This window comes from Fistularia commersonii, chromosome 26 (genome assembly GCF_037954325.1).
Source record: "Fistularia commersonii isolate RoL2024-O1a breed Wild chromosome 26, RoL_Fcom_v1.0, whole genome shotgun sequence".
Lineage (NCBI taxonomy): Eukaryota > Metazoa > Chordata > Actinopteri > Syngnathiformes > Fistulariidae > Fistularia > Fistularia commersonii.
Genome location: NC_141309.1, coordinates 6046352 through 6070633, shown reverse-complemented (window position 1 = coordinate 6070633; position 24282 = coordinate 6046352). Strand labels below are relative to the sequence as shown.

Genomic DNA, 24282 nt, shown 5'->3' with positions numbered 1-24282 from the left:
TACAGGGTGCGTCTGAGGCAATCGCTCCACTGCGCTTGCGCATAAATTATGCTGCTTTGATTGGGCGAGACGGCGCGTCCAAATTTCCGGTGTGACCCGAATCACTGCCACCGAGACGGTAAACACACCAGAGGCTCCTCCGCTCCGGCCCAGGCCCGCTCCTCCGCACATAATGCCTGCCCTGGGACGTAGTCTGTTGGTCTTCGCGGTGTTTCTGATTTACGGTAAGATGGAACTCAAGCAACCACGGTGGAATCGACATCTTCCTTAAACATCACCTGACCCGCCGCCGGAAGCGTGCTGTCAAATACCTGTGTGTCATCGAATCCTGCTAAGGCTGATTGTTATGCTATTGTTTATTTCTGACCTAAGCGAAGGTTATTCATTATTTCCACCTGTCCCGGTCTTTTGTCGGTAAAATCGTCCTGATCACGTTTTGTTCTTCCCGTCTTGGTGTTTCTAGGAGACTGCAGGTTCGTCATTGACGCCCGGATGATGGTCAGACTGGAGTTAGTGGTAGGATTCTTAAAAAAAATCATTTAAATATGACTTTTACAGGGCCTAACAAACACAAACACACACACACACACACACACACACACACACACAGTCTGGAGCTAATTTTAATATTGGGTTTTTTTTTTATGCTCTTTTCCCACATGTCATTTCATCTGAATAGGTCTTGTCATTGTATCAAATTTCATAATGCACCCAAGTCCACCTTCATATCCATCCATGCAGTCCAGGTTACACTGCTTAAGTATTCATGCTGAGTAAACCACCACAAAAATCTCCAATTTGCTTTCAGCAACACTGCTCACTATGTCCACTGAGGCTTCTGCTTTCAAATAAGGACCATTTTTTCCCCACATTTAAATTATGTTCTTTTTGTTGTCCATCTCTCCCTGCTAGAGAGCTGACATTTGTTCACAGTGCAGTCAAGTATTGCAGCTGTCTGACAACATGATTTCCAGCACAAATACAAAGGTGAGCCAGTCCTGTCTCTGAGCTTTATCTTATAGGTTACATGTTGAGTTTGTGACATGGCTTTTTTTAAGGGAAAGTTGCAGTTTACAGTATAGAAAGTAGAACAATATTTAATTGGTTAATCCAAATTGTATGGGATGTCATCATGTTTAGTGGTTTTGGTACTTGTTGGTTGGAAAATGTACCACATATCTGCATGCTTGTCAATTTTCTACACAGGCCTTCATTGTTCTTGCCAGAGAGCAGAAATTGAATCATTACATTAACGTCTGTGCTTCTGCAGGAAAGTCTGTATGGAACCCTGCATGCCCTCTGTCAGCACCTCCCAAAAGAACAGGCTGCTGAATGTGATTCTCAAGTTAAGATGTATTTGCCCAAAATATTGCAGCAAACAACTGGTCACCTGGTAAGCTTGTCTTAGAGTCAGACAATCTGGAAAAGTAATGGACAATCTGGCCTCAGTGAAAGCTTTGAGTGTGTGTGATTCACAGAAAGCAGATGAAACCTGCGCAGTTTTTGGCCTGTGTTCTGCCCAAAACAAAGAGGAACCGAGGATATTCCCCCACCACTCCAATGAGGAACTTGTCCCAGTACTCAGCACTGACACCCACATAAATGTAAGAAAACCCTGACGTGGGTTTGAAAAAACAGAAGCTGAAATGTGAAACTCCACTGTTGCAGTATATAGTCAATCGGCTTAACTTTTCTCTAGGAGCAGTTGAACCCTGCCTGCACCCTGTGTTTGTTTGTTATCAAGAAACTGGAGACACTTTTACCAAAAAATATGACTGAGGTGATAATCCATAATTTAATTATTTTTCCATTCTTCATCATGCTACACCTTGTTTAATTCCACTGTTTCGTCCCTGCAGGAAACCTTACTGAAGATAATCAATGAAGTCTGCGACCTCATGCCTCGGAGCTATGAAGACAAATGTAATGACTTTATCAACAAATATGGGCAAGAAATAGTAGAGTTCCTCTTGTCATCCGCCGCTCCTCACACAATATGCACCCTGCTGCACCTTTGTGTATTTACGGACCCACCTGCCCCAGGTTCGTGAAACTTCTACTTATAGCATGGCAATAACAACACATCAATATATTTGGTTCCTCATTTTTGCTGTGTTATCACCAATTTTTCAGACGTGCTGGCACCCTCAGACTGCGAGTCTTGCCGCACACTGGCCCTTCTGAGCCGAATTCACATGGGTATCAACTCAACCCAACCAGAGACGTCCACCTTCCTCCAGTCTGTGTGTGCTCTTCATCCAAATGCTATTCCTAAGGTATTCCCCTCAGCTCCTCCTGGCTCTACTCACACCACAGACATAGAATTACATTTTAAAGTACCTCAACTTGTTTCTTATATAACCTAATGTTGGTTATAGTGTGTTCCTTCATTCCATACGCTAGAATTTTGAATGGCTTATCTTGCTCAATGTTGTACAATAGTGGCTCTAAACAGTCTATAACGGCTTCTGGAATCACAAGTTCCACACAAAACAACTGAAGTGTCATTTTGTACAAAAAGCAGTAAACTCTGCTCTTCTTTTCAGTGTGATCTTTTCACCCAAATCTATGGCCCCAAACTGCAGGAGGCTTTTAGGGACCAGGGGCAACGTTCAGATCTTTGTGAGGTAAGAGAAAAGAGTTTTGTCATCACAGAACAGACAAATTGTAGAACATATGTAAGGGGAGGTTCCTGCATATCATTCCCATCAGTTAGCAAGCACTTGTTCTTGACGCAACCATACTGATTCGAGTATAAACAACAAAGATGTATACTACTGCTGATCAGATATTTTGAAATGCAGACTTAATGTTTATAAAACATAAATAAATAGAATTGAACACATAATTCTAATCATACCGTACATCTAGACTCAGTACCTCAACATTTTATATTTTTTATGTAATTAACAGAACAGAGAAATTACATTTTTAGATTAATCTGGCTGCATTAAAAGTAAAAGGTATTCAATGTTAAAATGGGAAAATGTGTCTCAAAACTAATGACTATTGGTCATTTTAAGTACTTTTAATTCTCTTGTTTAAATCTGAAGTGAGCATCTTGAACAAGTCAACTCTTCAAGCAGTCAAGAGTCCTTTTTTCTTCTAGAATGAACTGATTCTGCATTTTTCAATTGATCCAAGAGGGTTTTTACCCTGATTTAATTAAGGGGTACATTTTTCTGAAACCAGAAAAAACGTATCCCTTTTTTTTCTAAATCATAAACAACCACAATCATACATTTGAAGGCAGGTGGTATTCCCTGGTCATGAAGTGTATGTAAAAAGCCGTCTAGAATGGAATTAAGGTAAAAGGTCAAAAAAGTTAGATTAGTCCACCACCGATAGTAGCAGTATTGTTTTTCCACACATGACTGTAGAATTATAAACAGGATCACCAGACCTATTCTGGTCAATACACGAGCAAGTGTAGCTTTTCTAATTAGCTCTGTGTCTTTCAGAGGGCCGATCTGTGTGCAGCAAAGAAGCTGGAGCCACTAGGGAGGAATCCTTGTGCTTGGGGACCGAGCTACTGGTGCCAGGACATAAAAACTGCACAGAAGTGCAATGTAAGTTAAGTCAAGTCACATCTTACTTGTTTACCCCCCTAAAGGAAACGTACCACTGGGTCTCATCACATTAAGTAGAATTGTAACACTGGTGTTTCTTACTTCAAGACTGCGCAAGACACTCACATTTTTGTCACACAGAATATCTGAGCAGCTATCTGAATTGACATTTTAAGAGATTAACTGCCTTTTCTGTTTCATATTTGTTTTTGCTCTACTTTCAGAATCTGGCCTTTTGTGAGAAATACTTGTGGAAGAACAATCAGTAACTGCAAGTGCAAGACCAGACGGAGCCCAGAGTATACTGTGTTTTTCAGAACAGATTTTTTTTTTTTTTTTAAACTCTTTTGCTTGCACTGAAACAGCTACAAATGTTTCCACGGCTTACGTGAAATATGTCACAAGACTGAAATCGGGATTCAGTCAGAACCATTTCTTTCACTATTTTGTGAATGGAGGTGTTTCTATGAATATGTAAGGCTAAAACATTTCAAACTCTGCTTGTATTCGTGATTGGAATTTTCAAATTTGATGTTTTCCGCTTTGGTGACTTTTCTCGGTTTTCAATGTCCATATGAATCCACCGATCTCCTTGGCCATCAACATGCAGCACATAGATAGAAAGACATGTCCTGGTGGTTCTTTATTTAAAAAATGTCCACATATTAAAAGATTAAACAGTAGGTTTTAGAAAAACAAAATAATATGGAGACTTTTTCATGTTTTCACTTCTTAGTAAATCAAACAAAGTCCTGATGATTGCTGCCACCTTCTTTTTAAAGAGGCTGCTATGTTTCAGCCACGTAAATACCTGGTTTATTCCAAACAAAGGTCACTCTGGGCACACATAGACCATTTCTGCAACGATTATGCCCCCATGTGGTTGTTTGTGTCGCTGTCACTTTCTTGTCTTTTCCAGATCTGTAAGACAAATAAGCAAATCACCGTAATGTCAGAGAAGACGTACACAGATGACGGACTGTTTGTCACGTTTCATGAGCATTATCCAGATTAACAAACCCACTCTGACAGAAACTGTTCAGCTAATATCTTTTGGGCTTTAAGCTTGACATGACCAAATAAACATTTGCTCTTCGATGCAGAAAATATCATGGGCGCTTTCACAAAAGCATTTTTGGCAGTTAAACAAAAAAAAATGTCAACCTCAGAGAATTACTCACACGGTACATTTGAATCTATTCAAAAATGAACAACTACTCAGGAGCTTCTCTGCAAAAATAAAACACACGATTTAAATGTGCAAATAATTACAAAACGTTGCAGGTATTTTGAATACATTTCTAAGAATTCAATCTTGCACCTGGCAAAGCTATATATGTACATCGTAGCCAAGGTTGTTTCTCTCGTCAGACTTTAGTTGCATGGAAACACAGCTTACCTGAATGTAGGCCTCTGACAGGGTAATCATCTGGGGGAGGATGTCCGTCACCTGCAGATCCTGCATCTCGTACCACTTCCCCGTTCCCTGATTCAGGACAAGTGCTAGTATTATTATTGTCGTCATCATTTATTCCCAAAACACAAGCTTGAAGCTGCAACACCTGTCCAAATGTTACATCTACTAATATGAATGCAACTTACATGATGAAGGACGTGTATTCTGTACGCTCCTTCAGTGGGTTTCCCGTCATGCACTACGTTCGCGACGAGGTCATAAGTCGTGTTCTTCTCCACGGCTTGGGCCTCTTCGGTTAAGTACTCGCGGAGGTCCACGTTCCTGCGGAGGCACATCCAAAGAGACAACAAATAGAAGTAACGTATCCTTCTGAGCATGCACAACTGTTGGGGTCCACAGAGAGACCAATGGCACTATCAAAATATTTTTCACAAGATAGCAGCAGCACCAGGACACATTGGCTCTTGGATCAACATTGCCATTTCAGTCACATAAGTACCTGGCTAAGCTTAATGCAGTATAAGTTATTAATTGTCCTGGTGTGTTATCAGTTGTGCTTGAAATGTAAGATATGATAATTTTCTTTAACATGAAATAAACAACTTGCACAAATGTGTTTTGATTTATTTTAGCAGTATATGGGGATATTTGCATATTGATAGATTTAGAGAAGAAGTCGAATGATGTTTTGTCTGCTGTCTGTCACGATCTTTCAATTCCAAGTTTGAATCTTGCAGTGTGGGAACCATGCTTACGTGATGGGGAAGTTGACAATGGTGGGGTTCTTTTCCACAAAGAAGTTGTTCTTGGTGAATCTTTTGATGCAAAAGATGAGGTACGGAGGCAGCTTGATCAACTGGAACCTCTTCAGGAAGTTTTCTTTGTAGGTTTTGTATTCCTGGATGAAAAGAGACATGCAGAAATAGTGTTTGAAATTTTAAGAATAGTATAAAGCAGCTGACCTATTATTTTGGTGGAACATGAAACAGTTTCAGAATTTCTGGTTAATTTTGAACCACACAATCTTTTGAAACAAGTAATGTTTTATGGCATTCACTTATTTTTGCACGTCCAACCCACACTACGGTAAGTTGTGGGAATGATCACCTTCTCCGTGCTGCCGTTAAATTTTGCTAAGATGTTGAAGAGCGGGACTTGAGGGATGATAAGCTGCTCCTTTTCATCCTTGTACAGCGGGGCTGTTGGGAGGTCGAGGGTCAGGAACAGAAATGTTGACTCTGACATCTGCTCCTGGTACTCCTCGGTTATGAGCAATGCCTCTTTCTCTTCTGGTGGCTGCAAACAATTTGCCCAAGCAGTTATTTTTTTGTTTTTTTTTACCAACACACGGATGGAGCACCAACACAGTGAAGCAGAGATTGGGTAGGTGGAGACAGGTGGTTTTGAAGAAAATTGCTAATACTTGTCCCTTTTCCTGGATATGTCAGCTGCCACTGCTTTTGCAAGGCTTACTGGTATAATAGAATAAGTCTTACCATTGTATTTTTAATTTGGTAAATAGCAGAAAATTTTCATTTAGCTGATTGCTATGACCACTGTCTGGTACTGATTATGATAGTAGGTCAGAGCTTCACACCTGGCAGGAGGTGCCCTGTGCCCAGACATCCAAGTACTCTTGTCATTTCTATCTTTATGCTCTGGGTCAAATCATATAGAAGAAAAAGAAGAAAAATGAACAAAATGTATGAGGGTTCTTATATATATATGTATATTAATTTATGCAAAATGTATATAATTTTAAACATGCAAATTAAATGCAGTGCCTTAAATTCAACTTTTTATAAGATTAACAATCATTGATCATTGACTTAAAAGAATGTGCATCTAAAACGTTTTGGTTAGAGTAGTGAATACATCGGGCTTCTTTTTAACACCGAAATTTCAAAATCCATAGTAATTTCAGAACAACTAGGACACTCACTAAATCTGGATGTGGTAGTTTCTTTGAGAAGATCCGCATGGAACCCTGGAATGCTTTGGTGATGATTGCTGTAACAGGAAGACGGCATTTATAAAACACTAAGTCGAACAAAAATGAGACACATCATCTCAATTTTTAAATTAAACATGAATAAATCTAAATACACATTATACTTTGCCATTAAAAATAGAAATCAAGCTCTTTTTATTCTCCAACTCACTTGTTTTTTTCTTTGTGCCTCCAAGAGCGCTATGCAGTGCATTTAAAAACCACGTCATGAAGTCCACAGCATCTCCTACAGAGCGGGAAAGTAGACGAAAAACACAGATGGTACCAAAATTTCCCACAAGGTAAACACAGGACAAAAAAATCTTAAACTGAATCTCAATACAAAAAGAAGACCTTGCTTGGTGATTTGGAAATTCTTCTTGCTGCACAGAACAACAGCTTGCAGCATTTCATGCGGCGACACATGGGCCTTGAAGTTCCTTGGATTCCAAAGTTTGCGCATCAGCTCTCCAAACCTCTGTACTAAGAGGAACATAATGTCCCCTGGTGGTCTGCGGATGCCCCTGTAGTTCTCTTCCTCCAGGAAGTAGTTTCGCAGTGGGGGAACATTGGAAAATGCCTGAAAAGGTTAAAAAAAACAGAAGTTGTTCATCTATAGAACAGAGAATACCCACTGAGGCGGTTCCTCCGTACCTGTAATACCACATTAGCGTAGTCATTGGCCTTGATGTTGTTGAGTCCCACAATGCCCGGCAAATAGGTCGTACCATCGTAGGCTCTGTAGAGTTTACCCTGCTTGTCCAGGCCAGAAATGTGCTGCTTGGTAAAAGTTGGCTTCAACACATACTGCAGAGAACAAAGTATAGAATAATAGGATAGAATTATCACTAACCAGTCAATGCTCAATACTGTGCATGCTCTCAAATAAAACAAATGTGGCGATCAAAGATTTCAGTAACATACGACTTCAACCTATGTTTAGAATCCATAACATCATATTTAACATAAACCCTTACAGTACCAATTTGAATGGACTAATTTAAAAATTATTTTGTTTCTGCTATTCACTTATTCATCTCGGTTTGTATCTGTTTGTCCACAGGTGTAGATGAACAAGTGTAGTGACTCTTCAGTCAATATTATTTATCATACAAATCATGCGTGAATAGTGAGATGGCATCAGGTCAAACCACTCGAAAAAAACCTACCGTGATGTCTTCCAATGACGAGTCAATGATCTCGTAGTTGTCTGGCAGGCAGTAAAACTTGAGTGTGTGCAGATTAAGGAACACGTGGTGGGTGAACTGCACACTGTGTGTGTATGCATGGGACTTCAGACCTCTGCCTGCACCGGACAAAACACACAAGTCCACAAAGTCTCGAGTTGAACGCTTTTCCATTACAGTGTCTTGAAAGAACCTCACCTACCTTGGAAGTATTTCCCACATATGAGGCAAGCGTAGACATTGATGTGGGAAAGGGAGATGGAGCACAGCTTCTCGAAGTCGAAATCGAGTACACTCCTTGGAGGATAAAACAGAGAACACCCCAATTGAACTTTACGGCTATGAATGAAGACTACGGTCATTAGCGTCTAGCGCTAACATTAGCTGTGGGAAATGACATCTCAAACCTGTTTATGGTGTCAAGATAGGGACAGTGGCGGCTCCTTCTGTCCTCCACCACACGCCCCCGTCCTATTTTGACAGTCACTGCAACATGAAATGTGGGAAAACATATGCCCGGCGATAAATATTCATTCTTTATCACGTAGCAGTATGCTAGCTAAAGCTAGCATTCACAGTTGTGCTGCTAAATAGTTTTGAGGTACAGATGTTTAAAAACAACAGTGACTTTAAGTATCTTGCAAAACGTTTCGGCAACCCAGCCACTCCATGTCTAAAACCAAACAACAATTAAAAACAACAAACCCTAAAACACTCAAATGCTAATAACAATTATGCTAGCTGCCGTTACAAGCGAACCAGGCACAGCACAGACAATTAAAATAACGTTAAAAAAAACCTACCTCCGACCTCATTGTCATCGTCGTCCAAATCAGCATCTCTTTCTCGCTTCAGTGACACCATCACGGTTGTAAGAGTTGAGGCTCCGCGTCAGATAACACGCGAGAAAAACTTTATTTCGGATGAATCAGTCAGTCACCGCGTTTTTCGTCATGTAGACGAAGCGTCGGTGGTTTTACGTTCACGTTGGATTTGTGGGTGGCTGAAAAAAAACTAGCCCGGAGTTTCGAAAACAAGAAACAACAAAACCTCAATATGGCCTCCTATCATGATATGGTGATGTGTTTTGATCTCAAAGTTTGTGACATTTATTATGTATGAGAGGGTTTAACAGCTCATTTGACGTCTTAATATCTTCATGGTTGCATCTATCATTGCATTAAAGGCGTAACTCAGGAATAGCTTTAACATGACAACCACTTAGTAGATTAGTTAGCCTTGTAGCTTTTTGTCATTGCATAGTATTCTGTCTGTGCCATGTCTGACTCTTGACGTTATCATCTGATAAATAGATTTACTCTTGCTGAGCTACCTGTCTTGAAATGGATGTTTTGAGGGACGATGATGTACACGAGCTAAAATACAAACCTGGTGGCCGTTTGGATATGAGCCACGGCTTCCTGCACCATATCCGGAGGAACCAGATTGCTCGGTGAATTTGCTCGGCCACTCGTTGCTAATGCTAACGGCTAGATTATGCCCAGTGTTTACCAACACTAGTTCACACGGTCTGGCAAATTGCTGTTACTCTTAACTGTTTAAATGTTTCTAAAGTTGATTAGATGTTTATCCGGCGGGCAAGAACTTACTTAAATTGGGTTTCATTCGCATCTCTTCATAATACAAAAGAAAGGTTGTTCCATCTCTTTAGTAAACTATTAATGATATGTTTATATTGAAGGTCGTATGTATATCAGATCAGTTATTTGCATTTTTCCATCACTGTGGTTTATCAAGGTGCTACAACACACTACTATTATGTGATATTATAAGGTGGAAGCATGAGTTAGGATAATATTGGGATTTGTTTTTAATTATACACGTTTTAAATTAGATGCCAAATAAATGAATTCATTAGCAGTAGTAAGAAAATAGGGTAAATCAATACTTTGTGGAAACATTAATACACTCTTGAATTCTGTTTCCTCATTCCTTTTCTGCAACATTGTTTTATGATGACACCATGTGTGATTTTGCCAAAATATTAGAATACAGAACAGTAGGCAAAAAATACATTTAGAATGGTATATATTGGTTTGAAAATGGGGATAAGAAGGGAAGAAAAACATATTTCTTGTTCTTAGGACATTATTTATGCCAAACTGTTAACTGTAGTTTTACTCTAGAAACATTGCATTCATATGTGTATAATGAATGTATGTTATGTAAAGAAACGACCTTCACCTGTTTGGAAGTTGCTTGAAAGTTAGGAGATGAGCTCCTTTTTTCTCAACTAACATATCTAGTCAGTTGGATATATTTCACTCTCTCTCCAAAGCGACTTTGCTCAAGGTTTATTTTTGCGTTGTCTTCTCTTTAAGAGATGACTATGACAAAGAGGTGAAACAAGCCAAAGAGCTTCAGCGACGGAGACACACGACGATACCCAGACGGCCTCGGCGACCTGACCTCCAAGTGTATCATCCTCGGCAGAGACGTAAGAACCTTTGACTTCATCTCTGTCGCTGTTAGTCTGCTCGATGGATTAACTGGTAATGTTTTTAACATTTTCTAGATGGCTCAGAGCCGGGGGGCAGTGCCGAGACGGAGGAGTGGAATGAAAGTGGGTCAAGCACAGAGACGGAGAGCCAGGGTAGTGAACTCTTCTGGCTTGACTATCAAGCAGACTCTGGGACCATTACATCATTCCTGGTACACAAGGTTAATATGAATTACCACTCGCAGTGTTTTACTGTACCTATGATTGGCTTCGTTCTGCTTTAGTATGCCATAATTTTCTTCCTGTCACAGGAGGACACACCGGAGAGGGTAGTTGACCGTGTCGCAAAGAAGAACATCTTGGACTCTGCCATGAAGGCGGCTCTGGAGGTCCGGATTCAAATGGAAATGGATAAAAGAAGAGACAAGCGCTGAGAGACATACAGGCACATGTGATTACAGTGGAGCTTAAGACTCCTGATTCTGTCCTTCTGATGAGCATCGATGCCGCTGACAGAGTTATCGAGGAGCGAGGCCAGGAATCTGTGTTGTTGACCAGCAGAGAACCAATGTGATACTCAAAATCTGCAGTCAGGTGTCTGTATTGTAAAGAGAAAGAGAAGGGACAATGCTTGAAATCATCAGTGTGAGTGAAGTCATTCATGTTCACGCCAAGTACATTTTACTCAGACAGACTGTTCCCGGAGACGATTATTCATATCTGTAGGTACTCCGGCAGTACTGTTAGTCCTTCTTCACTGAGCGTGTCCTATGTTTCTTCTGTTTACAAAGATCTAGTTTTTTATAAATGATATTTAAACGTTTTGGAAATGGTTTGGTAAAATGAAAATGAATTTTATCTGTAAACTGCATTGAAAAGTGAACGTTTTGTTCATATTCATTTTGACAGTTTTAACTGTTTTTGTGTTTCATGTCCACAAGTATTGTAATTTATTTTTGATTGTCAAAACCTATTTTTTTATACTTCACAGAAGCCATCATTACTGGTTACATCCGTTTCCCATAGAAACAAAACAGCCATAAAATGTGGTGTTTTTTTTTTTTTTGATGTCTTTATACTATTAAAATACTAAAATAGTTTTAAAAACTCTTCTGACTCATTCCTTTCTGGAGCATTTTTAGCTTGGGGTTAACATTCAATGAGACAAAAACATGCACAAACCAAATTCTCAGACACACCTAAATAAAACATGCTAAATCATAGAATAGTTAACAGTTTTGCATTATATTGTCTTCACAGAGACATGCGGTAATTTCTCTCACTGCTAATTTTGCAGGACATCTTTTTTAGGTCACCAATCCAGTGTAAAGTAATGTGAATTATTTGGGAAAATACTTTGATCATGTCTCTATAACCCTGCATAGTGCACCATACCTACAACATACATCCTACTCAACAGCTCTCATACTGGAAATAAATAGAACATTAAATTAAACTTATTGCCACATCGGTCATCTTGCTGCATAAAATAAATGGGCCATAATTAAATCTCTCTTCAGCAGGGGGCAGCATGAGGCAACCATTTGCACAGCCGGCATGAGCTTGGGTTTCCATATGCCCAAACTTGTCCTTCCGCAGCCAGGTGGCCAGGTTGTTACAATTGGTTCCTTAATCGCATATTTTTTTCATGCAAGTCATGGTGAGATTGCATCAGCCTCCTTCTCACAAACCTTGGAAAGGAGATTGTAGTGCTGCCTAAATCACCTCGTGGGAGGCTCATGAAAAACTACTTTAGTGTGGCTTTTTGCCCTGATCTTACTGTTGAAGCACATAATTCCTTTTTCTTTATTACATTCTTCAGGTTTTGCTACCGTTTTCTTCCCAAAGCGCTCGGCTTTTATAACATTGCAACGGATCTTTTATAAGCACCCGGCCGACCTGGAGGGCCTCTCCGCCATTTTCAATTTCATTATTTCCGCAAGGGAGACCGGCAAGGAGACGGCACGATGGAACCAGCCGTCAGTGTGAGCCTTCCCCACTCACAAATTGGAGCATTTCATAATGCATTGGTGGCCAAACAATATTTGACTCTTTATCATTATCCCACAAACATTCAACGCCCCTCAAATACTCGATAAACGATGACATTGCCTTTTCAGATTCAGTCTGCAAACTCAGTCGATTAGATGTCGGAGACGCAACTCTACCCAAAACTGGAAAGTTACACGGGCGTCCATTCAACAGGAGAAGGCCTGTAAATTTTGGGGCTTGGCCTATAGACCACATGGTCGGCCAAGTTTTACAAGAGTTATGTAAAGCTTTCTCTAGGAGGGGCAGGGTTGTGCGCTGTGATTGGCTGAACAGCACACTCCCCTCGAAGACTGGGAACACCCTTCTTCGGCTCCCCTTTCATTCTTGAACTACCACATGACTGAGGGAGGGGATACACACCATTCATTGCACTTACTGGCCAAGCTTCATCCAATCACAAGCCATACCCACCCAAATCGTGTTGTGCCTCTTTGACATTACATAAAGAATATTACATTACAACATATAGGCAGGAAAAAAAAACAAGACTTTATGAAACCTCCGGAACCCTGGCACCGGCGTTTCACAACATCTGAATGTTTCCATCTATCATGTGGCATAACATGATGTTATCTGGTTTCCCTCAAATCAGCTTTGATGAAGATGAAATTACATATTGAGGATATTTTGGAAATATCAATGGCAAGTGCGTCAGTTTTGCGTGCTGCCAAAAGAATGCATGCATGCTATGGGGTATTCATGGAATTAACAACACCAGCGCAACTGAATACATGATGGTGTGATTGTACAAACTGAAAATAACCAGCTGTTAAATTGTACAGGTTGAATGTCTACCCATTTCAATGATTATGCGAGACCCAACATTAAATCTACAAACGTGTCCGATATGTACTTACTGTACCTACCCGCCATAACACTGGTCATTGACCTAAGATCAAACTTGCAGTGTTTTACAAAATGCAAAAGGCAAATTAAGAAAACTCTTGGGCATTGATCAACTGAATACATGACAGCAAATTCAACTTTTAGAAAGCTTGCTAAATCAAACAATGACTCAGTGGTGGCATAAACCACCATTAGCATTTCAGTTCATTTGTTTTTTGTTTGAATACTTTTTTAAATCCCCATTCCCCTTATTCTCTGCATGTTACCCATGATGGGTACCATGAGCTGCAGGCATCACTGGAAAAGGTTGTTCGAAATGTGACCTTTCTGCACGTCAAATGCAATGTCTACAAAATATTGCATCAGCTGTCCACCCTGTTCTGCTGATCCTGAGCAAACAGCTGATCTGAGCCTGCCCTTCTCACTGTTACAAGTCTGCATAATGCTCTGCTCACTGGCGTGCTAATTGTGGTGACATTGAAGATCCCTGTAAACATCACATTCCATGCCTAAACATAATATTTCCACATAACTGTCTGATTTGGTCATGTGAGGAATTGACGTTTTTCTTTACAGCTGTTCATTTTTTTTCAAATGATTTGCATATGTGCATGACACGTTTACGTGCGATGGCGTTGCACTCCCCGAAAAAACTCAAAGACTTGCAGGACTTTTCTCATTACCATCCAATACATTCAAGCTGTAATGGCCCCTTCAGAGCTGTTGCAGTGTGAGCCCTACACTCCCCACAAGCAGTTAAATATAGATGTTTAACTGAGCCAGGTAGGACAAGTACAAGCAGGACTTAAGGTCTTACTTGATTAAAGCATAAATATCAGTTATAACCTGATACACTGTAACTGTAGTGATGTACTTTGATAAACTGCCATGACGTTTATCCAGTTCACAGAAGTATTCATAAAACACTGACGTTAGCAGTCTGGGATCATCTACCTTCAACTTAGGAGTCCGAATTACTATTTAACCGAACTTTCATTGTCAACATTTATGTGTAGAAATATTCACATTAGTCAAAGTACACAGGATCTCTTGCCTTTGGTATTTAGCATTAATGGATATGGTCCTCTTGTTTTTTAACCTGGGTAAGTGCATGATGTCTTACTTTGGTGCAGGGAGGGCCAAAACTATGTTAAACGCAAGAGTATCCCTCTCTTAAAGTGACACTGTTTCTGCTGAGGGTGCAACAACCCCATGTGGATGACAAGGAAGTCTCCTCATTAATCTGTATAGCCAACTAGATTTATGTGACACAGGAAAAGAAGCTAATTATAGAGAAACTGCTTATTGGAGGAATCTTCTCCTTTGCTGGAGAGGGTTCTTATGAATAAAAGACCAATATATTTTTGAGTCGGCATGTGAAATGAGCCTTGGTTTGTTCAACACTTTGCACCAACATCATGAGATGTTTGTGGGACCAATTTTGACATTTTTGATTAAAAAAAGGAATGGCTGCTGGACACTACATGGCACGAAAGTCACTGTGATATTGTCTTCTGAACAGACTTCTGTTTTGCTCAAAGCAGCTGGTCACAGCTACTCTGAAGTATTCAGTTGTTTACCCTTTTTGTTTTCAAATTTTATCTTTAAAAGGGATTATTTCTAATTAGGGCCTATAACAGTATTAATATACCCAATGTCTTGTGTGTCCTTTTTTTCTTAAAGCAAAAGTGTGGTTTGCCTTTTAACACTGTGAACACATGCTCAACAAGCGAGGTCCAAGCGAGGACAGATACTTACAGCTTTAGGATAGCTTTTGTGTCTGTATGACTGTATGACTGTATGACATACTCAGGCTTTATGTTCTTTGCTATGATTGCTGCCTATCCAAAAGTCCTTAAGAGGATGTGCAGTAAATCAGTTGGACTTTATATGATCTGCAAATGCACACATCACCTGAGAAAGTGAAATTCCTGTTTACTTTAAAATTAGTTAACACTATATTTACTTTTAAATTCTCAATGTTAGAGCACTCAGTATTTCGGTACACACTGAAACTCAATACACCCTTACAGGGACACAAATAGACCAACAGTCAAATGAAAATAAATGATGACCAGTAATTGAACAAAATTTAATACCTTATAAGCACTCGTACAATGTACTGACTCAAATCACTTGCTGGGTTTGCAGAGAAGGATGGCATGTATTGAAAAGCACATCTTCAGTTGCAGTTGCAAGTACTGTATGTGACAGAGGAAAGCTCACACAATTTGACTGAACACGACTGGAAATGCATTAACATTTAATTGATATTGCTGAGGAATAGTTTGAATCTGAGTTTTCAATAGTGCATTTAGTAGGTGTCCCGTGCCATCACCTGCAAAAGTTATTTAAATCAATGGAATGCTGGATTAAGCGGAAGGCAAGTAGACTCAAAGGAGCCGTTGCCAAAATGTTCCTAGCGTATCAAATCAGCAGCTACTTGTCTAACCTTGAGCCTCGTTCCTCGTTCGCATGCACCTCATACCACAACTGTTATGACCTGTGTTTTTCTCAAAGATTAAAAGCACTGATGTCTTTTTGGAACTTTGTGATGAACCTATTTCTGCAGACATATTCAAATCTAACCATTTCCTTTTGACCCAGTGTTGAATAAATGCACCCCTTTTTCCAGCTTTGGCAGCAAAATCTTGAAAGGAAGAGGTTTCTTTAAAGACTAACTTCACGTGTGTCTGATCCAGAAAAACTGCATAAAAACACGCCTTGCCATTTGCCCTTGACTTCTTGATTAAGGGAAATTATCATCATTTGGTGAATATAATGATAGCCTTTAAGAAGCTCAAGGATTCTTTGTGCTTGGTTTCCAGCAGCAAAATGTCAACACACAGCTATGGAAGGCTATGTAACGTAGGCAACACGTTCTTCCACTGTATCTAAACTCAGATATCAAGCCAGGGCTCAGTTTGACCCCTTTGGATTCCACTGAACTGGATAAGAGTTACCCAAAGAACAATTAAAATCTGTCTCCATGGAAAAAATAACAAATGAATGTCTGAAAGAAACCACAAAAAATTAACATATTGAATGAAACAAGTATTTAATGATAAAATAACAAGTAGTAACTACTATCAATATAGAAGAAGTATTTTAAAATACTTTCAGTCCAGAATGTACAAGCTTGTGTTATTGCAGCGAGTTAACATTCTCTCGAGAAACACTGAGCAGCAGGCTCATGGTTTTGAATCTACCTGCATCATTGAGCACCGCTGGACTCAAGCATTAAATGCAGAGGATTTGACTGGAAATACCGAATGGTATCAGCGTTATTACTGTTTGGATATTAAAAATGACTTATATTAAAGAAAATGTTTTTTTAAAATGAGAACATTATCATGTTACGTAAAAACTGTGGCCTTTGGAGAGTCTCCATGTCGTGTTCCAAAGCAGGAAATAGATCCTCCCCTTCAGGCAGAACTGTATTTCATAGACATAGTCATTTTGGGCGGGCAGATACACTCCCAGGGTTCCTGCAGTTGCATAAACCACATGACCCCGCACCTGGTCTTAATTTCGTCCTAGTAATCATTATCATGTTACAAAATAATAGGTAGGTACTGGCAGCAGGAGGGAGGCCAGGACAGACATACTGTACATACGAATTGTGAGCATGTTTTAAGGTTGTTTTTCCACACTGCTAATTCACAGTCAACTCTGATGTCAGAAATGGACCCGTGATTATTTTCACATGCGTTTCCTATCTATTCAGTCTTTTTTCTAACCACACCCTTACAATGATTGTTCGCGTCAGTTTGCAGTAGAATTCAAAAAATGGCTGGAGTGCAGTTATTAGTCCATGTGAACACAGAACTAAGAAGTCAGAGCAGGTAGGTTTCAATCTGCCAGCATTCACAGCTGAACCTCCCAGACCAGCATATGTCTCAGTCTTTTTCTTCATTTTATCTGGTCTACTCAGGTCATGAGTAGCCACAGCAGATCAACCTCCTCCATCTAACACTATTCTCTGTATCTTCTCACATCAGCAAACTTCATATCCCCACACTCCAGAAATCTTCTTTGGTCATCCCTTGGACCTCCCATCTGGTTTTAACCCCAGCATCCTTCTTCCAATATATACACACAATCCTTGTACATGACTTTACCATCTCCATGTGCCTTCTTTGACCTTCTCTCCAAACTTGCAGTCTTTCATTTAATTTGCAAAAACTGGCATATGCAATAGTGCTTGAACAATATAGTCCACATTTTTTTGGAGTGAATTTGCATTCCTATCAAATCCAACTGACCCAAACTCCTGTTTTATGACCAACTGAAATACTTCTCAATCTGTGTTGTCATACATCATGCAGAAGAAATATTCAGACACCAATATGCATCATCTACAATCTAACTTTAGGGAAAAAAAATAAAAGTCTGGGAAAGTAACATTTTTTTAACCTCCAAATGGTTGGATATTAGTGCCTTTTCTTGGTTGATCTAATGCCTCTGGGGTAGGGTAGTGGTGAAAAAATTGTACTGTGTACATGGTGGCAGATGCTCAGAGCAACCACGGTGGTTGAGGGAAAAAAAAAAAAAAAGCTACTCACAGGATGGGAAACTTTTTGATCCCTGCACTGTCTGGTGGTATTTATTGATGGTTTAACTTGGGTCAATCCTACATTTGAAACAATGGTTCAATCGTTTACAAATCTAAAGACCTAACCCAAACCTCTGCATCAGTGGCTAAAACCTGTCATGTAGCGAAGTGCTCTGAGAATGAGGCTGAGATCACTTGAGAATTTTATTTAATTAAGCGAATTCATCCATATGTTAACTTAAAAAAGGGGACTCACTCATGTTTTGTTCATCACCACACTCTGCATAAAAACCTGTTCCTACAGGAAACACGTATAAGTTCTATAAGGGGGACAAAAAGAACCAAAACCAAACAAGCCAATGGGAGAGAGCTGTTTTTATTACAGAGCATGAAGAGAATGCCCAATCCGAACATGAACCACACAGGAGATAGTTGTTCCTTTGGAGGTTAACATGATGATGGAGGGAAGAGTAAATGGAGGAGAGGGAAGGGAAAAGGCACTCTTACACCTACTGTAGCCATGGGAGATTATCTCCATGCGGTAACAAGGGAACCGTCCAGCACGATGGATGGCCATGTAAACACGGCTGGTTTCTCTGTACTACACCAACCAATTATTACCATCCAGTCGTTGGACAAACACGGGCCAGAATTGCAGATACTTTAGTACGGGATCTGAAAACAAACTCATGTAAAAATATCTGCATTCCAAAGTAGAAGGAAGATGTAGAACAGTTAACATTCGTCAGTGACATTTTCTGTTTGAGGCAACCCAAAGCTTTTCTGTACAACACTCTGGAGCCCCAAGCTGAACAATGAAAACGATCAAGCCCAAAGGAATTCAAGATTTATTAACCAAGTTCTTAAAGCTGCCTTCTGAGACGTCGGCTTCTCTGTATCCACGCCGAGTTTCAGAGAACAAATAAATAGTGTTGAGGTTTGATAAGCCAATAAGACCGTGACAAAAGAACACACTCCTTTAAGGATAAAGATGGGCACCAGGTTTTTCTGTAGCTACACCTGCCATCGGTATACTTATGGAGTGATGGGACTCTAGTCACATCAAGTTAACAAAAGAGGAAAAAAAGGACTGTTTAAAATCAGTATCAATGTATGAGCAAGCTCATTTTTCCATCATGTAATATGACCAAAACCTCTGTAGACCAAAGCGGTGACAGCAGCTTCTGACTTTTCTGTAGTACGTCAGAAAACAGCAAAGGTCTGCTTAGGTATTTACCTCTTAAGAGTTTCAATTAGGACATGGCTCACTTTCTAGCCTGAAATGCATAGCATTTTAGATTAAATAACCCTCACATTTAATTGTGCCATTCCAGCATCCTCTAAGGAGACAAAAGCAAGAAAGCTGACAAACTGGGTCAGAGATAATGATCAGAATGACAGGAGGAATGTTGAAGATCAGACAAACTTAGTGTCAAGATTTGCTTTGTTATTCACTTTAGATTTTGAAACTCGTATGTGGCAATAGCACCAGTAAATAAGGGATTGCGCCTTATGGCACCTCTGTGACACTGAACACAAGACTGGCAATAATGACACATGGAATTCCAGCTGAAGCGACACTATTCAAGATTTTGCACAAGCAGGGAAATGCCAAGACAGGGGGGAACCGGAGCAAAAATTCTTGGAAAGCAGCAGACTCAAACTACACATTTCTGATGCATGCCTTAGGACCCAGTGTGATACTGCAAATAAAAAGACATGGGTGGGGGTGGGAGGGTCACGTGATGAATTGTGTTATGAGAAGAAAAAAGGCCTTTCATCCCCAGTACCTAGAAGGCTTCTCTGTAGTATACACCAACAAGCCTGGGGGGGAAAGCTTAACAGGTTTAGTATTTGAGTTTTTTGGGCACTTCCCATGGGAAGGAGTCTCGGCCAAAGTGGCCGTACGCCGCAGTCCTCTGATACAAGGGCTTCTTCAGATCCAGGTCCCTGGAATACATAATCAGAACATTTAGCAGAAGTCAAGCCCTGTAATCACATTAATGCAATCTTTCGCAGCCATGCCTGGAATCTTCAGGCCATTTCATCCCACCTAGTAGATGTGGCAAAAACCTTTGAGGTTTCACCACTTACCAGACTCAGCCTTTAAAAGAAACCTACTGTTGCATAGGCATAGTTGTGGGAGTAATCAGAAATCCCTTGGGTTATGATTGGGTATAATAGCTTATTTTCTATATTAAAAAAAAAGAAAAAAGCAATTCCGGTGACTGGAGATCCCGTGGATTTGTTGCAACTCATGAAATTTATTGATCCATGATCACTACCATGGGATATGATTTTGCTCTTATTGGGACTTCAAACAACTAAGTTTGAATTCTGATTCTTGCAGCCTTTGTCATGCAAATCAGATTTATAAGACAAGTCCTGTGTAACCAAAATGAGAAAGCAATAAAACAAATCTAAAAAAAAATGGTCCTGGGTGTGCCAGTTCAATTAAAAGTGTGTGGCTACAGGGGCCATACATTACCTCACAATTACTCCGGGACGGAGGTCAAAATTTTTCTTCACAATGTCAAGCAGCTCCCTCTCACTTTTGTGGGACGTCCCATAGTGGAAGATGGAAATGGACAGTGGATGGGCAACTCCAATGGCATAGGATACCTGATATCGAACAAACGTGAAGACGCTCATTAAGATGAAGGAATCCTTGGAAAGCATTTTTCTGAAGAGTGTTTTACTGGATTAACACTCACCTGGACTAAAACTCTCTTGCAAAGTTCAGCCTTCACCAGAGACTTTGCAACCCAGCGAGCAGCGTAAGCAGCTGAGCGATCAACCTTTGTGTAATCTTTTCCCGAGAAAGCTCCACCTCCATGGGCCCCCCAACCACCGTAAGTGTCCACAATAATTTTACGGCCCGTTAATCCAGCATCACCCTGTAAATGGAGAAAAAGGGTCATTGGTCAGGAAGGTTTATATTACTTTTGGTAGCCACATTACCATTATTTATCTTATTTACCTGTGGACCCCCGATTACAAATCGTCCACTCGGCTGAAGATGGTAAATGGTGTCGTCGTCCAAATAGATGCAGGGTACAACGGCCTTGATGACCTTTTCCTTCAAGGCATCCCTCATCTCCTCCAGGCAAATATCCTCATCATGTTGAACAGAGATGACAATTGTGTGCACACGCACAGGAAGCATGGCGCCGCGGTCTTGGCGGTACTGGACTGTAACCTGTGCAGGAAGGTGATATGAAGAAGAGTCAAAGGCATAGTAAGCCAAAAACACTATTTTCATTTTTAAATCAAAAAATACATACCTGGGTCTTTGAGTCAGGCCGGAGCCACGGAAGAGTACCGTTGCGTCGCAGTTCAGCCATCTTAGCATTCAGCTTGTGGGCAAGGATGATTGTGAGTGGCATACATTCATCGGTCTCATTGGTTGCATACCCAAACATCAGTCCCTTTGAAGTAAAATGAAATAGAATAAGAACGACATGGAAAAAACAATTTATCACAGAAAGAGGTCAAGAACCAACCTGGTCACCAGCTCCAATGTCTTCCTCGTTGCGGTCAATGTGAACACCCTGAGCAATGTCAGGAGATTGCTGCTCCAAGGCCACAAGAACATTGCAGGTCTTGTAATCAAAGCCTATGTGAAAGAGTCATGTTTTGAGAGAATGCTGGGTTGAGGCAAATGTACGAATTTGAAAAGCCTAAAGCCGGCATTCTGAAAATATAACGTGTGCCTCACCTTTAGAGGAGTCGTCATATCCGATCTGATGGATCGTGTCACGGACGACTTTCTGGTAATCCACTGTGGCTCGTGATGTCACTTCACCAGCCAACAGGATCATACCAGTCTTCGCAACAGTTTCTGTGCAAGGAAATGAGATGTAAGGCATTTCTACTGTACCAACCTTTTTCCCCAAGTACCCATATTCATGCACTTATGGGAACACAATGTTCTTACCACATGCGACCTTGGCGTCGGGATCTTGCTTGAGATGTGCATCTAGAACGGCATCGCTGATCTGGTCGCAGATCTTGTCTGAAAAGAGGATGCAACATCCTTCAGCGCTTGCATCAGCAGCAGACTGCAGCGGTAGGACCCACCGAGCCGGCGTCCTGTTCTCGGTGGGAGTGGCTCGGCGCCATTTCATCATCCACACGTGTGGCGGGTGATCGCGCGCCGCTAACCGGCGACTAGAGCGGGGCTACTTAAGAGGAAAGCAATTCCCCGGCAAGCCGCCATCTTTAGGAAAACCTATACTGTATTAACCGTCTACGCAAACGTTTATATTGTGTTCCGAGTGGCGTGTATAATTAAACAAGTATTACTACTGTTCGGAAATCGGACGTAAACACTCAAAGCGGTAGAAAATGCTTAAAAATATGAAAACGTAACGGAAGGTTTAAAGCCGAAACACCGGTCGACATCCATATAGCAAAAGATGGCTAGCTAACATTAGCCAGTGTCGCGTGGTCCCTAGACCGGCCCGACCCGTTCGTTCGTTTGGTTGGTGAGAGCAAATGAACCAACAAATATAGTCACGACATCACAATAATTCCCAATAGATTCAGCGCTATTTAATTTATACCTAGCACGATTCAAAAAAGACAGTTGGACTGCGTATTATTTTAACCATCAGAGCGTCGGCGTGTTGCTCTTACCGGGATGTCCTTCTCCGACGGACTCTGACGTGAACAAGAAGCAGTCTTCGTCAATGAGGGAGTTGTGGAAGCCGTTCATCTGTCCGTTCATCATCTTCATAAAATCCGGGCTATGATGCTTCGAGAAGAGGAGTTGCGATCTAAATGTTGGAGTGAGTCTGATGTTATTGTCGCCGGATATCTAGAGCTCCGTCTCAGCGTATCGATCCTCGAACCCGAGCGAACTCCCGCAAAGCACCCTGTTTTAAGCGTTGCCGTGACGCAAATTTGGACCGTACCAAAAAACCGGGGAGCCTGGGGGGGCGCCGTAACAAGGAATGCAAGGAATGTCGTTGGGAATGATAAAATGAAACGATCCAAACACAAATAAAAGCCTTGTCATCTTACTGCCTTGACAAGGAATCCCACAATGTTTTTGTAATGTTTTTTTTTTTTAATTGAAGCAACGATTCTCGCCCTCATACGTCTTGCTAGTGATTCATTATCAGCAGGCGACGCGAGATTAAATTTCGATCGTCGATATCGTTCTAATATGTTTTTTTTTTTTTACATTAAAAATTGCTGAAACAGATTACGTGAATCACGCTTGCATTATTTCATACTTGAAGTGGGTCGTAGTTTATTGAGTCAGTGTGACGATCACTCGGTTTATGGCACTATTCTGCTTGGGAGGTAAACGAAAGAATACAATACTAGACTGGTGTTGCATCAGAGCCGTGATCATTGGTCACCATGAATTTGCAGGCTGAGCACTCTCTTTTCAGGGTCCAAAGCATGATGTAAGATGCATCTGCTGTTGCTGTGTGCAGGATGTGGTGCCATTTATCAGCCACATTTAGAAAAACCGACATACCCCAATGTACTATAAAACAGACCACTTCACTGAAGGCTGAAAAGCTGTACCACCAACGGCGATCGCATCGAATTTTAAATACTGTTGAATATTTTAACTTTTCTTGCTGAAAAAGAGGAAATATGTATGCTTGCACTAATTAGCTTAAGAACAACAGCAGTTCTATGTGCATTTTATGGGAACATTTTTGATGTTTTGCTAAGATTAACTTGAGTCATTTTGCAAACTGTTGGGTTGGGTCGGGTCTCTGTGTTTTGGGTACAGTAAATCCACATTCGTGTTGCTCCTCATACCTTTCAGCAGAAATATAAATCTCACGTACGAACTGAAGAGTTGCCTCGGGAGAGAGGTGAAAAGTTCTTCAAGGAGAGAAAGTCCAGGTGCTGCAATAAGATTTGACCCTGACCTGGATGACGAAGGGCCTTCACAGACACTTATCCTTGAGTACAGTAGAAGTAAAGATTATCTTGCAGATTTTGGAAAACAAAAATATTTACAATTAAATCCTCTCACCTCCCAGGGGATATGTTTACAGACTATTTCAAATGTGATGTTGACAATAAAATCAAAGGAGTATCTCACAAGCTTGCTGTATTTTCTGTATTAGCCAATTTCAGTCACAATTATACAAACACATGTAGAATAAACACTCTACATCTCATACAGTAGAGGCAACAATTGATTTTAAATTAGTACAATGCAAATGAATCAGAC

General features: G+C 40.6%; 4 protein-coding genes across 4 annotated transcripts; 2 read left to right on the top strand and 2 right to left on the bottom strand.

Moving 5' to 3' along the window:
- The first annotated feature begins 67 nt into the window (after positions 1-67).
- On the top strand, positions 68-5598 carry sftpbb (surfactant protein Bb). The gene is made up of 11 exons (XM_086173624.1): positions 68-224; positions 464-516; positions 913-987; positions 1271-1393; positions 1479-1604; positions 1700-1780; positions 1860-2043; positions 2134-2276; positions 2547-2627; positions 3462-3569; positions 3794-5598. Exons 1-11 carry the CDS (start codon positions 173-175, stop codon positions 3836-3838), a joined length of 1071 nt encoding a protein of 356 aa, XP_086029750.1. The 5' UTR covers positions 68-172; the 3' UTR covers positions 3839-5598.
- Positions 4353-9161, bottom strand: usp39 (ubiquitin specific peptidase 39). Its single transcript, XM_086173623.1, has 13 exons — positions 8967-9161; positions 8571-8649; positions 8366-8460; positions 8146-8282; positions 7631-7783; positions 7331-7556; positions 7149-7223; positions 6929-6996; positions 6094-6282; positions 5742-5884; positions 5172-5307; positions 4969-5055; positions 4353-4490 (listed from the first exon to the last, which is right to left on the bottom strand). The coding sequence occupies exons 1-13, from the start codon at positions 9025-9027 to the stop codon at positions 4437-4439; spliced, it is 1503 nt and encodes a 500-aa protein (XP_086029749.1). The 5' UTR covers positions 9028-9161; the 3' UTR covers positions 4353-4436.
- Positions 9162-9188: 27 nt separating this feature from the next.
- On the top strand, positions 9189-11681 carry c26h2orf68 (chromosome 26 C2orf68 homolog). Its single transcript, XM_086173626.1, has 5 exons — positions 9189-9240; positions 9477-9616; positions 10506-10621; positions 10700-10845; positions 10936-11681. The coding sequence occupies exons 2-5, from the start codon at positions 9507-9509 to the stop codon at positions 11056-11058; spliced, it is 495 nt and encodes a 164-aa protein (XP_086029752.1). The 5' UTR covers positions 9189-9240; positions 9477-9506; the 3' UTR covers positions 11059-11681.
- Positions 11682-18437: 6756 nt separating this feature from the next.
- Positions 18438-22944, bottom strand: mat2ab (methionine adenosyltransferase 2Ab). Its single transcript, XM_086174159.1, has 9 exons — positions 22716-22944; positions 22015-22092; positions 21796-21918; positions 21581-21693; positions 21362-21505; positions 21058-21276; positions 20792-20974; positions 20566-20699; positions 18438-20027 (listed from the first exon to the last, which is right to left on the bottom strand). Exons 1-9 carry the CDS (start codon positions 22813-22815, stop codon positions 19925-19927), a joined length of 1197 nt encoding a protein of 398 aa, XP_086030285.1. The 5' UTR covers positions 22816-22944; the 3' UTR covers positions 18438-19924.
- Between the last annotated feature and the right edge of the window lie 1338 nt (positions 22945-24282).

Bases quoted from the DNA above. Each gene is read 5' to 3' on its own strand.
- sftpbb (XM_086173624.1), top strand. From the start codon at position 173: ATGCCTGCCCTGGGACGTAGTCTGTTGGTCTTCGCGGTGTTTCTGATT. The intron at 2,044-2,133 runs GTTCGTGAAACT...CCAATTTTTCAG, and splicing joins TACGGACCCACCTGCCCCAG to ACGTGCTGGCACCCTCAGAC. The intron at 2,277-2,546 runs GTATTCCCCTCA...TCTTCTTTTCAG, and splicing joins ATCCAAATGCTATTCCTAAG to TGTGATCTTTTCACCCAAAT.
- usp39 (XM_086173623.1), bottom strand. From the start codon at position 9,027: ATGGTGTCACTGAAGCGAGAAAGAGATGCTGATTTGGACGACGATGAC. The intron at 7,557-7,630 runs GTACGGAGGAAC...TAACCTTTTCAG, and splicing joins ACGCTAATGTGGTATTACAG to GCATTTTCCAATGTTCCCCC. The intron at 7,224-7,330 runs GTCTTCTTTTTG...CCCGCTCTGTAG, and splicing joins TTTCCAAATCACCAAGCAAG to GAGATGCTGTGGACTTCATG.
- c26h2orf68 (XM_086173626.1), top strand. From the start codon at position 9,507: ATGGATGTTTTGAGGGACGATGATGTACACGAGCTAAAATACAAACCT. The intron at 10,622-10,699 runs GTAAGAACCTTT...AACATTTTCTAG, and splicing joins GTATCATCCTCGGCAGAGAC to ATGGCTCAGAGCCGGGGGGC. The intron at 10,846-10,935 runs GTTAATATGAAT...TTCCTGTCACAG, and splicing joins CATCATTCCTGGTACACAAG to GAGGACACACCGGAGAGGGT.
- mat2ab (XM_086174159.1), bottom strand. From the start codon at position 22,815: ATGAAGATGATGAACGGACAGATGAACGGCTTCCACAACTCCCTCATT. The intron at 21,506-21,580 runs GTTGGTTCTTGA...TTTACTTCAAAG, and splicing joins ACATTGGAGCTGGTGACCAG to GGACTGATGTTTGGGTATGC. The intron at 21,277-21,361 runs GTATGTATTTTT...CTTCCTGCACAG, and splicing joins GGCCTGACTCAAAGACCCAG to GTTACAGTCCAGTACCGCCA.